This window comes from Erinaceus europaeus, chromosome 10 (genome assembly GCF_950295315.1).
Source record: "Erinaceus europaeus chromosome 10, mEriEur2.1, whole genome shotgun sequence".
Taxonomy (NCBI): Eukaryota; Metazoa; Chordata; class Mammalia; order Eulipotyphla; family Erinaceidae; genus Erinaceus; species Erinaceus europaeus.
The window spans coordinates 117370569-117384931 of record NC_080171.1 but is presented as its reverse complement, the minus strand read 5'-3'; the positions used below and the strand labels follow the sequence as shown (position 1 = coordinate 117384931).

Below are 14363 nucleotides of genomic sequence, written 5' to 3'. Positions count from 1 at the left end.
GATACTCAGGGAGAAAGAGACAAGGAGAGGAGGAGAGACACACCACCACCACTCCACTCATTTGTCAAGATCCCTTCCTCGTTGGGTGGCAGGACTAGAATTCAGGTCCTTGTGCATGTTAAGTAAAGCGTGCTCACTATCTGGTGAAATGTCTCTTGGAACAGTTTTTTTTAAATGGTTAAATAATATGCTAAAATTTTCTGTGATTCAAATCTCAATAAATGGCTAGAAAAAAGCTGGCAGTCTAGAAACAAGCAAGAGAAAGTCAGTTTGATAAAATCACACAGTATTTTATGAGTAACTTCTCAAGTTTTGTAACTCATTTTTCATGATTTATGAACAGAATTTATGGGACCACTTTCAAGAAAAGGATCAGATTGACTTTTCCTAAAATGTCCAGAGCAGGATTTTTCCAGCACATGTCACCTTGGTATGTGGTAAGAAGATTAATGGAGTCCTTGGACACTGAAGAGAAACCCTTACCTTTCTGAAAATTCCTTTGTCCTAATCCCAACAGAAGAAATAACCACGAATGACCTAGCAGAATATAATGTCAGGGTATCATGTAGATGCAGTTTAATAAGTGAGTATGCCCTCTCTAGCTGAGAAACCATCCTTTTATTCTTAAAAATTAAGTTATCCTCCCCTCTTCTTATGTGAATCTCCTTCTCTTAATGCTAGCTCCCTTAGCTCAGTATTTCACTTCATAATTTACAGTACTGTAAATTCTCCATATGTGTGTCATTAAAGTTTAGCTTTTTATTCTCCTGATCTGTCTGATGTTAATTTGTTTGTTCTTCTAAGATCTGGAAAAGCAAGATGGGGTGAAGAAATATCCCCTTAACACCTATCCAGAGTCTTTCTCTCTGTAGAATTGCTCCTGAGTTCAAATGAACAAGTAAACAAGATCATAGATGTACCAGTTCGGAAAGAGCCGGTGCCATTGAAGAAGTGCTTTTCCTCTACTCTGTGAGAAGGCAAAGTCTCTCATCCAGTTCTTTCCTTCCTCTGGGAGTATTTAGGGGGGAAATTTGGGATTTGTGATACCTTTAAAACTACCAAAGTGAGCTTCATCATGGGGTCAGTGATGATTATGGAAAACCCAACAGTCTTCTCTAGGATAAGTTGCTAATTTAAAACAATGCTGTATTTGAAAAAGGAATTCTCCCAGACACCCAGGGATTAATCTTGCTACTTCTCGAGTGAGATAAATAAAAGAAGAAACAATGCCAGCAAACACTGTTCTTTCAGAGGATTCTCAAAAACCAAACATTCTAGAGTGTACGTGCAGCAAAGGTTTATAACCAGCAGGAAGCATTTTAGGGCCCTCAAAAATAAAATAAATGCTTCTGCATATTTTGGTCATATATTTATTTATTTATTTATTTATTTTCTGCTTTATATATTACTATCTGTCAGCCACCAAGGTACAGATGCTATCATGATTCCATCCTGATTTCCCTGGGCAGACAACTTCACCAGTGTGTCCTAGAACCTCACCTCTCTGAGTCCTACTCCACTAAGGAAAAATAGAAACAGGCTGGGGGTATGGATCCACCTGCCAATGCCCATGTCCAGTGGAGAAGTGATTACAGAAGCCAGAATTCTCACTGTCTGCACCCCATAAAGAACTTTGGTTCATAACCCTAGAAGGGGAGAAATATTAGAGGAAGATGACCAGAGGGCTCTGAACTCCAATTCCATCAAGACCCAGAGAAAGAAGAGGAAAAACGGAAGGACATTTGGAAGTTATGATAGGTGTAGGTGTGACTTAGAAAGGAAGAGAAGGCAAGACCACAGAAAAAAATTAATATATATATATATATATATATATATATATATATACATATATTTCTTTTTTCAGATATATTTCCTTAGGAATTCTCAAAGGAACCACCTGTTAGCCTGCTCCTGCTGTGTTACCTGACTAGCTTAGCTTGTACCAAGAGTATGGGAAATGGTTTTGAAGTTAGACCCAAATAAATCTAACTGAGAAAGAAATCAACCTTAGAATAATGATACATGATATTCTGAATGCCTCATGTAAATACTATGTAGAGTATCTACTCATCTTACTGTTACTCTTAAAAATGAAGTTAATGATATAGAGGGCAGAAATATTTAAACATATTTCAAATGGGAGGGAGATGCTATAAATATGTTTCTGAAAACAGAGAAAAAACAGGAGAAATATGTGATTTTATAATTTACACAACTGCTTTGTTCTCTCTTCACCAGATATGGAGCCTCAACTATAAGCTAATACTACTTTCTGCCCATCATCTCAGGCTTTCCTAGTCCTGTGGCAAAAGACTACATGTATTGAGTGACAATTCTAATTTTATAGAGACCTTTGCAATCCATCTATGGTTGTCTGCTACAGATATCATGATGATATTTTTTTCAACTGAGTGAGTAGACTTACTGCATACTAGTCAACTGAACTTTACTATTCTAAGGAATCTAGGTCGGAAATTACTCAATTAATTCTCAAATCTTAGAGACAAATGAGGAAAAAAAGTAGCTTTTTATTTTATTTATTTAAAAATCTGTCTCTCATTGTCAGTCTAAATAGGCAGGTACTTTTCTATTTTTAATTTGGCATTTCATTAAGCATTCAGTACTCTGGTATAGTAGTATAACCATCTTCCTTTTGCAGAAAGTGAACGATGACACATCTTAACCACAGCCATGATCAAGTACCATTAAGGTCACCTTCAGAGTCCTCTCAATTTTCAATATGGATCCAACAGCCTCCCTCTGGCATCCATGTCTTAAGACCTATATTTCTAATTCTTAGCTTTGGAAAGTTCCTCAGACTTTCAAAATAATTGGAGTAGCATACAAGTCATGCCTTTGGGGGAAGCAATGACGTCATTTCACATTTCCCGAAAGCATGGTTCTCACAGACTTCATGAAGGCAGGTAGTAGGCGTCACCTTACTCTCCCATTTCCCCTTTTGTTGGAAAATAGGGGCATGCATTGCCTTCCACTTCCCTTACTGGTCAGCTAATGTTGGTGGAGAGTAACTTCTATCTATCACCATAAATTCCCTGTTTTAAAGCTGCTGTGTGAAAAAAGATTTTTCTAACTGTAAGCTTCTCTTCTTTCCTTTGGTCAAAGAACAAAACCTTTAAAAAATTTTTTTATATTTATTTATTTTACCTTTTGTTGCCCTTTTTTAAAATATGTTGTTGTAGTTACTATTGTTGTTGTTATTGATGTTGTCGCTGTTAGGACAGAAAAATGGAGAGAGGAGGGGAAGACAGAGAGGGGGAGAGAAAGACACCTGAGACCTGCTTCACCACTTGTGAAGCGACTCCCCTGCAGGTGGGGAGCTGGGGGCTCGAACCAGTACCCTTACTCCGGTCCTTGCGTTTTGCGTCACGTGCACTTAACCCGCTGTGCTACCACCCAACTCCCAAAACCTTCCCCCCCTTTTTGTTTTAAAAGTTACTTTCCTTTTTATTTCTATGCTTTATTTCTTGCCTTATGGACCTGATTTGACTATGGGTAGCAGTTTTTGGAACTGCGGGTAACATGTCTATCATACTTAAGACAGAGTATGAAGGGGGTTAAAGCTTGGTAGAGAGGAGAAGTTAGAGACAGTTAATATACCTGTTCATCACTCGGGATGCCCATACTAAGACAAGGGAGTCTCAGGAACAATGGACAACTTCACCTGAGAGAAGCACTTGACCTTCCTTCTCACCTTAATAAATATTGATCGTGAAAAAAACAAAACAAAACAACAACAAAACCCCAAAAAAACTTGAGTCTAGGAAGTTTGAGTTAATGTTCTAACCAAATTAGAATAATATTGGCAATGTATTAGTTAAGCAAGGTTATTTTTAAAGGCTCAAACTATATAAAATACAAATTTAAAAGTAAATGTCACCTATTCTAATTTTGTCTTAAAATTGTAATATCAAGAAGAAGAAGAAGGAGAAGGAGAAGGAGAAGGAGAAGGAGAAGGAGAAGGAGAAGGAGAAGGAGAAGGAGAAGGAGAAGGAGAAGGAGAAGAAGAAGAAGAAGAAGAAGAAGAAGAAGAAGAAGAAGAAGAAGAAGAAGAAGTCCTGGAGGGTGGGAGAAAAAGCCCAGCGGGATAGTGTGCTGCCCACAAGGACAGTCGCCAGCTTTGGTGTAGGGGCTGGGTGATGGCACACCTGGCTGAGTGCACATGCTACAATGCACAAGGACCCAGGTTCAAGTCCCTGGGCCCCACCTGCTGGGGGAAAGCTTCATGAATATAGGCATGTGTCTCTCTGTATTTCTCTCTCTCTCTCTCCCCCTTGAGTGCTGTCTCTATTTGATAATAAATAAATAAATAAATATAGATTTTTAAAAAGAAGCATTTGTGCTGTGATTTCTTTCACTATCTCTGTATCTTTTTTAAAAAAAGCATTTTAATATATATTTTTTGTTTATAAGGAACTAGCAAATGACTACATTGTGGATTTAATTTCAAGATGTTACTGTCTGCTACCTTGCCAAAATATTACATCCACGTTTTAATGTCTCCCTTATAAAAAAAATAACAAAATGTTGATAAGCAATGTGATTCTGTAAATTTTGTCCAGTGTGAGTCAATACATTCCTACTCATTTATAGTTTTCTATATTCATTTTATTCTTATGTTTACATTTTTAAGTGGCACCAGGGAATAAACTCAGAGTCTTACATACTAGTGAGACAATTGCTTAGTGGCCTCTTTGTCTATATGTTTCATCTACTCACTCACTCACTCACTCATTCACTTTTTCATTCATTTATTCACTTTTTTGGTTGTTGTTGCATAAGAACAAGAAGCATGGAGAGGGTGGAGAGGACAGAGAGGAAGAAATAGAAGAAATACCACAGAACATTCCATGGTTCATGAAGCTCCCCCTGATGTCCTTGGTGTTGCCATATGGTGTAGGGCTTAACCTAGGGTCTCAAGCATAGTAAAGCATGTGTTCTATTTAGTGAGCTATCTTTGTTATTTTGTCTTAATAAATCATCAACATTTATTTGTGAAACTTATAAGTCACTTGTCAGAACAGAGTTTTCCCTCTAATGCATGAGGAGTTAACTAGTCTCAGTCTACGTAACTTTAATTGTAATTGACTTCAGTTTTATGGATTTGATTTTTTTTTCCCGTTTGTTTCCAGGGTTATTGCCAGGGCTCAGTATGAATCCACTGCCATTTCTTTCTTTCTTTCTTTCTTTCTTTCTTTCTTTCTTTCTTTCTTTCTTTCTTTCTTTCTTTCTTTTCTGATAGGACAGAGAGAAATTGAGAGGGGTGGGGACATAAGAGAGGGAGAAAGCCTCCTGCAGACCTGCTTCACCACTTGTGAAGAGACCACCCTGCAGGGGGGGAGTTGAGGGTTCAAACCTGGACCCTTGTGTGGGTCCTTGTGCTTCATACTATGTGCACTTAACCACCCAGTGTACCACCAACCAGCCCCTAGATTTGATTTCTTAGAAAAAAAGTACAAACAAATCCTTTGGTGGTGGTGAGAGCCTTATATTAAATTTCCAGAATAAAACTTTAATAACTTTTCTCTTTGTAAATTTTTCTTTTCAATTACCAAATCAATTACTTTTAAATTGGTGCTACTGACACACTAAGGAGTAGAATTTTGTATATTCCCTGAACTTTTACAAAAACAATATAGCTCCTGGGACTGAAAGGTGGTTCCATGGTTGACTTTATGCTGTGTGTGTGTGTGCGTGAGTACGTGCGTGCGTGCGCGTGCGTGCGTGCGTGTGTGTGTAAGATTCTGAACTTATCCATGGAAACACATGAAATGATGTACTCATGCTCCTGTTTCCCTCTCTAAAAAAAAATCAGCTAAATATTTAGTAAACATGTGGCTCATTATTTTTAATTGTTTTCCATTCTTAGAGAAAATTTATATCTTTTTTCATTCTCTTTCCATCTTTCTTTTTCTGTTGCCACCAGGGCTGTCCTCGTGGCTCAGTGTCTGCACCAGGAATCCAGTGCTCCCAGCAGTATATTTTCCTTTTTCTTTTCCTCTTTCTATTTTTATTTTATATGACAGAGAAGTTGAGAAGGGAAGGGAAAAGAGAGAAAAAAAGATAGACACCTGCAGACCTCTTCACCACGCATGAAGCTTTGTACCTGTAAGTGGAGCACTTGGACCCTGGTCCTCAAGCACAGTAACCTCTGTGCTCAACCATGTGTGTCAGTGCCCATCTCTCTGTATATACACAATTTCATGCTTAACTGCTTTAAAACACTGTGATAAAACAATGCTGAATTAACACAGCTCTACTTCTGAAGAGCTATGTGAACATACTTGTGATCTTCCTTCAAAGTAAAGTTAATCTTTCCTCTTAAAACTACCAAGTGTTACTTCTCTAAATTTTTTTCACTTAACTTAATTTTTTTCTGAACTAAGAAAACACACTACTATGAATCTGAATATTGATAAACTAAGATAATATCAGGGGGGTTAGCAAATAATCAAAACTATAAAACCCCGCCCCTTCATTCTAGTTGAAACTGAGATGGATTCCTTAGAATTAAGGAAACAAGAAAGTACAAACTATCCGAGGCTTCTAGTTTGGATCATGTGATAATCTCTCCCTGGCAAACAGTAATTGTCACATTCTGTTGACTTTACTTGAACCAAGAAATTTCCAACTATGATAGCATCTCCCCCAGACAATACCTTTAGCCCATTTCCATGTTAGCTGTTGGGCTCAGGCAAAAATTAGTAAAATCATGGGCCCCTTGAAAGATACCTCAAGTAGACTTCCTAGCTTCTTCCCAAATGGAGATCCAAATCTCATCTGCTCTACTCTTACTTTTAGGTCCATGGTGATTAAACAATTTGTTCTGCTTTGTATCTTAATGATTTACAACCACCAAGGTACAGATGCTACCATGACACCAGCCTGACCTCCTTGGAAAGACTAGCTCATCAATATGTCCTGGAACCCCCATCTCTCCAGAGCCCTACCCCACTAGGGAAAGACAGAGACAGGCTGGAACTATGGATCAACCTGTCAATGCCCATGTCCAGTGGAGAAGCAATTACAGAAGCCAGAGCTCACACCGTCTATATCCCATAGTTATCTTGGGTCCATACTCCCAGAGGGATAAAGAATAGGGAAGCTTTCAATGGGGGCGGGGTATGGAACTCTGATGGTTCGGATTTTACCCCTCATCCTACAATCTTTTGGATCATTATTAAATCAATAAAAACTTACAAAGAATACTATTGCTCCACCCCCACTAGGGAAAGATAGAAACAGACTTGAAGTATGGATCAACCTGTAAATGCCCATGTCCAGCAGAGAAGCAAGTACAGAAGCCAGACCTCCAGCCATCTGCACCCCATAAAGCTCTTTGGTCCATAGTCCCAGAGAGATAAAGAATAGGGAAGCTTCCAATGGAGGGGATGGGACATGGAACTCCAGTGGTGGGAATTGTGTGGAAATGTACCCCTCATATACACAATCCTGTTGATCATTATTAAATCACTAATTAAAAAAAATAATTGTTCTGATAAGGACCTCAGATATTCCAGTGGAATGAAAGGGGCTGGTGAAGCCCAAGTAATGGAGCCCTCCAGAAGGCTTATAGTTTCCTTTCTCCTACTCACCAAACTCAAACATATTCCCTTGATAAATGTTCTCTTCTATGTCCTTTTCATATAACCTAGTATCACTGTATGTTCCTCAATTATGCCTGCCCACTTTCCCTATAAGAAACATACATGATATCCTCTTGGACAACTTCTAAATAGGCACAGACCTACCTCTACATCACCCTAACTGTACTCAGCAAAAAGCCAGCCCCTCTTTGTTCCTTTAAGCCTTCCTCTGTAGTCTATACTGTCTAGACAAACTTCACAACCTAAGTGGTTTCCAAACCAATGAACTCCTCTTTTCTATTCAATCGTTTATGTGATTTTTGATGACAGGTGATAGTTTGGGATAGTAGAAAGAATGCTGCTGAAATCCTGGCCCTTCTAAGATGAGCACATTAACAAAGGACAGCCCTCCTGTTACCTTAACATGACTCACTATGACCACAGCATGGATAAGAAAAGGCCTGTGAGGAGTACAGAGGGAGTTGTGCACATCGACTTCATCTCTAAGCCGAGCACACAGTGTTGTGCAGACTTTAGTAATGACTATTAGTATGACTCTATGAGCTCAGAAGGGTCACAGCTCTCAGAAAACCAAGAAGGAAGATGCATGAGGGCAGATTTACCAATTCTTCATTTTCAAACTCTGGGTTATACTGTGCTGCTTCTTCTGTCACTGGTTTCTGAACGATGTTTCTACAGACAAGCCAGATGGTGAGACTGGCGATGAACATCCCAATATCAGGAACAAACACTCGTATTCCATTGCCAGCATCTGCTCCTTTTAAACTAGAAAGAAAAAAAAAATAGAAAAGTTGCAGTTGACTTTATATTTACTTTTTAAATGTATTTGTTTTCAATATTTAATCTATTTGGTGGGGCAGATATAAATTTAAGGGAAGATAGAGAGGGAGAGATAAAAACAGACAACTGAAGTACAAGTTTCAAAACTCACGACACTCCCACCCTGCCAGTGAGGACCAGGGCAGGGTGATATGTGTGTTCAACTCCATGCACCAATGTCTCACTAGGAGGGACCAGAAGACTTTACACTGAGTCTTGAGTAACTTAATGATTCAGGAGGGTTCCAGAAGTAAAAAGAACCATGATTCATTGTTTTTTGCTTTTTTGTATTAACACTCAGAGGTATTTTGAAAGAGACAGCTCTGTGGATACATACAAGTGAGAATACAGTACACCAATGTCTGGCCCTTTGATATATATATATATATATATATATATATATATGGTTAGGCTATCATAAAGCATGTTTTAATCTTTCTGTAGATTTAAGATAGCCTAACCATAGAAACATATAAAAAAACATAGGGCCAGACATTGGTGCACTGAGTTGAACACACTTATCATCCTGCCTTGGTCCTCATATAAATCATATCATATAAATTATGTTATTAAATACATACTATCTTCATTTCCACTGCATAGACAGAAGCTGACAAATAAAAACTGAAGGGAAAACACAAAGCAGAACTTGGATTGGATTTGGTTTATTGCACTAACGTAAAGGACTCTGGGGCAGAGGGGTGTTCAGGCCCTGGAACATGATCATGGAGGAGGACCTGGGTGGGGGTGGGGCTAGAGTGTTATGCAGAAAATTGAAATTTGTTAAACATGTATCAACTACTGTATTTTACTGTCAACTGTAAACCATTAATCCCCTCAATAAAAAGTTTAAAAAATCACATGGTTTATTAAAATAGTGTTGATTTAAGTTCTCTATTAAGATAGTAAAGTTGAGTTTATTTACACCTTTTTATTCTCAAATTTATCTAACCAAGAGCCATTTCTTAGAATTTTTATCTACTGTCTTGTGCAGTTAATATTTACCAAACACATTTTAGGAAACACGAGGTTAGCAATTTCTCATTTTTGATTGAAGTGAATCAATAAGCTGAAAACTATACTAGCCCATAGTGAATTCTTGCAAATGTCATTTTCAATGCATCACTAATAATTTTAGAGCTCAAGGACATTTCACTTCCTTCCATCTTCCAATCCCCCAACTATTCACTCAGTATATCAATAAAATTATAGAGCTGGAAGAGAATCAGAACTCATCTAGTCTATTTCCTTACTTTATAGCTTATAGACACCAAAGAAAGGGAACAGGTTGGACTCAACTGCATAGCTTAGCCCACTACTTTATTTGTATAGAATTAACACAAGTAAGTGTCTACTTATTGTTTTGAAAGTGATGTGTCTACTTACTATAACACTCGCATTTGTAGAACTCATTTACAACTTTTATTCATCACCATGTTTATGGGCATGTAGAAAGCATTCCTTCTGCCAGCCACAACTACACAACTATTGTCAGCATCTCACTATAGCATAGCTTTCCTCTGCCCATCTTCCACCTGCTTGGACAATATTCTTTCTCACACTGCTTCCAAAATGTCTTACTAGGAGTGACTAATGGTTTCCCAAATGTACCTCTATGTCGCATTTAACAAGAGATCAGCTTCTAAGCACTACCGTCTATCCTGATAGTCTTACTTCTCACCATAACTAGACTGGTGGTGGGTGGTGGTCCATCTGGTTAAGGATCCTGGTTTGAGTCCCCGCGGGAGGAGCTCTATGTGTGGTGAAGCAGATCTGCAGGTGTCTTTCTCTTTCCTTTACTGTCTCACATCCTCTCTCAATTTCTCTGTGTTCTGTCCAAAAAACAGACCAAAAAAAAAAAAAAAAAAACCACCAGACAGGATAAAATCACTGTCTTCTTTACCTTGTCTATTATTATTTTTAGTAATAGTATTACTGCATAGAGATAGAGATAAATTGAGAGGGAAGAAGGAGATGAGAGGGAGAGACACAGAGAGATACTCACAGCCTTGCTTCACGACTGGTGAAGCGTTCCCCCTACAGGTGGGGACCAGGGGCTTCAACTCAAGTCCTTCGATAGCATAGTGTGTGTGCTTGACCAGATGCACCACAACCTGGCTCCTTTACCTTGTTCTTAAAGGCTAGTTGCTAACAACCTTCACTCCTTGTTGTTTGTTTCAATTTCGACATGGTAAGCAGCTCTAATCAGTATCAGCACAGTGACTTACAGGTCAACATATCCAGTTTAATCATGTTCCCTAACACACATTAGCTGCTATGCATTTTTCCCATCAGATTTCTCCATATTAGTACCCCATAACTTTTCAAAAATGAATGTTATCTTTATTCCAAGGTCTTTTCTCCCTCCTCTGTTTCTAACTTTGAGAAAATGTTACAGTCATCAATCTAGCATCCCAGAATCTTCGGACCTTTTCTTTCTGTCATGGAACAACTGAAGAGTCTGTCTCCTTAATATTTCCATTCCCCATTTTTCTCTTTGTCATCTAGGACACTGAGATGTAAGGTCACATTGTTATCTGGTTGTAAAAAGTGGGTCACCGAGGCCTTTCTTTCATGCTATCCATGAGCTATGTCTGGAATATTTTGATACATAAGTAACAGCTCATGTTGGGAGCTATGTGATATTTGTATCTGGGGGAAAATCAGTGCTAAAGAAGTCTAGAGAGTTTCCATTTGCAGACATACTGGCCAAAGCCAACAGAACACATTAGACTGTTCTGGGACTGAGCTTAGCATGGAGGAGATTGTATGTGTAAGGCTCTCTAAACAAATTACATTGCAGGGTATTGAACAATAAATTAAATTTTATTCCAAGTAAATTCTACATTTGGAATCAGACTAACAAGGTTTGACTCAGACGAATTGCCTTTCTAATAAATTAACAAGATCGATTTACACATGTCTATCTCTATACAATGCTATCCTAGAAAGTGCTTATTACAATGACATGATTTAGTATAAAAGCATACGTGAACATGAAACTGCTTAAAACTTCATGTTCCCTAAAACTGCAAACATTTCCTTTCCAATCTGGTTACAATCACAGTGGTCTTATTTGGTCAGAATAATTAGAGTTTTTGAAAAGGAGCTGAAGATGCTGAGAACTGGGAATAGTCAGCATAGCCTTCAAGAGTAGGTAGAAGGGGGTGTCCACAAAATAAAATAAAATGTCCATAAAATAAAATGCTGTAGGAAAATGAAATATAGACACATTTCAAATATAGACACATTTCACAAACTTAAAGTTGAACAAAAGTGACAATTTGCAGGATGTAGGTGGCATGCAGATTTGTGCATTAAAATTATCTGAACATGATATGATATGGAGGCATTCAGCTGTATTGTTAGTGTCCGGATTTGCAAACTGGCTCAAATCTAGTTGATAGGCACACAGATATGCATTTAATGCTTTATATTATTTTTAAGGCAAGAATAAAAGATTTAATTAGGTGAAGATGAGGGTGCACGTGCCACAGAGTGTGGGCCAGCATGACTATGAATCTATTTTAATAGTGTTTTAATAATGATCAACTAAACTATAAGATCACAAGGGTACAGTCCCACACAGTCCCCACCACAGAGAGCCATGCCCCATCCCCTCCATTGGAAGCTTCCCTATTCTTTATCCCTCGAGTGCCAGTGTTATGGGGCTTGCCTATAACATCGATGGGTAAGCATGGACTGGCTTCCGAAGGTGGGATTTTCTTTCTCTCAGCTGAAAAGGAGAAGAATCCTATCTCTCTTTCTCTCTCATCCTCCCTCTCTCTCTTTCTCTCTTTTATTTGAGGGATTAATGGTCTACAGTAAACACATCTGCGAATACATGTGGAAAATTTCTCAATTTTCTTTTTTTTATTGTTATTGTAGTTTGTTGTTGTCATTGATGTCATCGTTGGATAGGACAGAGAGAAGTGGAGAGAAGAGAGGAAGACAGAGGGGAGAGAAAGATAGACACCTGCAGACCTGCTTCACCGCTTGTGAGGCGACCCCCTGCAGGTGGGGAGCCGGGGGCTCGAACCGGGATCCTTTACGCTGGTCCTGGCGCTTTGCGTCACGTGCACTTAACCCGCTGCGATACCGCCCGACTCCCAATTTCTCAATTTTTTATGAAACACTCTCAACCCCAGCCTAGGTCTTCCCCTGCCATCATTCCCCTCTCCTCATAAACACTGGATCCAAAATAAAAGCAAAAGACTTTCTATGTCAATTCTGAAAGATAGCATGGAATAAAGAAAGTGGAGGGAACTTTGGATTAAAAGACCTCAAGTTGAACCTCATTCTTGTTCATTTAATTGAACAAGTATGTGTGAGTATCAGGTCCCAGGCAAGAAGGGTTGAGGAAGGCATTGTTGTCTACCCATCAGAGATCTTAGCATAGTGGGACAGGTTGTACAAGGCGAATGACTTTCTCAGGCAGGCAAACAGAACTGTGGGTGGATATCGCAGCAACACGTAAGGAATAACTATATTCACTAGGGAGTCAGTGAGTGAAGAGTTTCATTAATTGGAAAAATCCAAGATGTGTCTAAAGAATGAAACCTCATGGTGTTTTAAGGAAACTGATTTCACTGGTAATAAGAAATGAAAATGGTGGGTGTGTTTGTGTTTGAACACCACTATGCATCTGGACCTGGGTTTAAGTTTCTGCTTGCCACCTAAGGGCAGAGGAGTACTTTACAAGTGATGAAGCAGGTCTGCAGGTGTCTTTCTCCTTCTCTATCTTCCTCATACTCTTAGTTTCTGCCTTTCCTATCAAATTAAAAAAAAGGAAAGGGGACTGAATGATGCCTTACCTACTTGAGTGCACATATTACCAAGTACAAGGACTAGGGTTTGAGCCCCTGGCTTTCTGCCTGCAGAGGGGAAGCTTCACAAGCAATGAAGTAGGTCTGCAGGTGTCTCTCTTTCTTGCCCTCTCTCTCCCAGTCCTCTATCAATTTATCTCTGTCCGAGCTAATAATAATAATAATAATAATAATAATAGCCAGGATGACTATTATTATAATGGCCACCATGAGTGGTCGACACTGCAGACAGGTACCAAGCTCCCAAGATAACTCTGGTGACAGAGGGAGAAAATATAATGAGAAGGGTGTGTTTGAATGGCGACAAGTTCTAGGCCAGTGAAATGAAACTTACATTTCATTTTGGTATTTAAATATCAATGCTTGAGTATTTGCAGAAGTACTGGTGAGTATCTATAAACCCTTTGTCTTTATGTGCACATTTGAAATTATTTAACTTCTCAGTTTCTCGAATTATGAAAGAAGAAAAATTTATATCCTCATTATGGTAGGACAATAAACCAGAATCCTTAAAGTGCCACTACCCCCAACCCCTCCTTGGCAAAATGTGGATACTTGGCAGGAGTTGAACTTGAAAGCAGACAAGCTTGTGGCTAGGGTGAAAGAGAACTGCTGTTTGTTCTTATTCAAATATGTGAGTTTAGAACCACAGAGAAAACAGATGTCAAGCCTAAGGAATCCAGAGCAGGAATCCAGAGTCTGAAGCAAACCCCAAGCCAAAGAACTGGGTAAAATGAATCAGCAATCTAGGAGATAAAATGATCATACCACACACATGCAAACATGCAAACATAGCACATGCAGTTATGTCAGGTCAAGCAAGAATTAAGGCACTATGCTACACCAATATCCCTGAATCCAAGGCAGCTTCTTAGACATTTTTAGTTTCTCATGTCCTTGGCATATGAGCTAGAATATATACCTTTTTCTTCTTTATTCCTTTTTTTTTTTTTTTTGGCTTTCAGGGTTATTGCTTGGGCTTGGTGCCTACACTACGAATCCACTGCTCCTAGAGGCTATTTCTCCCATTTTGTTGACCTTGTTGTTATCCTTGTTCTCATTATTATTGTTGTCATCACTGTCGTTGTTGTTA

At 38.8% G+C, this 14363-nt stretch overlaps 1 protein-coding gene across 9 annotated transcripts in view; it reads right to left on the bottom strand.

Moving 5' to 3' along the window:
• The window catches only part of PIEZO2 (piezo type mechanosensitive ion channel component 2), a 414090-nt gene that overhangs the window by 175524 nt on the left and 224203 nt on the right, over nucleotides 1-14363 (bottom strand). For all 9 annotated transcript variants that reach the window (XM_060200656.1, XM_060200658.1, XM_060200657.1 and 6 more), the window contains exon 5: nucleotides 8228-8390. In XM_060200656.1, coding sequence (XP_060056639.1) covers nucleotides 8228-8390 — 163 coding nt within the window. The remainder of the gene's footprint in view (nucleotides 1-8227; nucleotides 8391-14363) is intronic.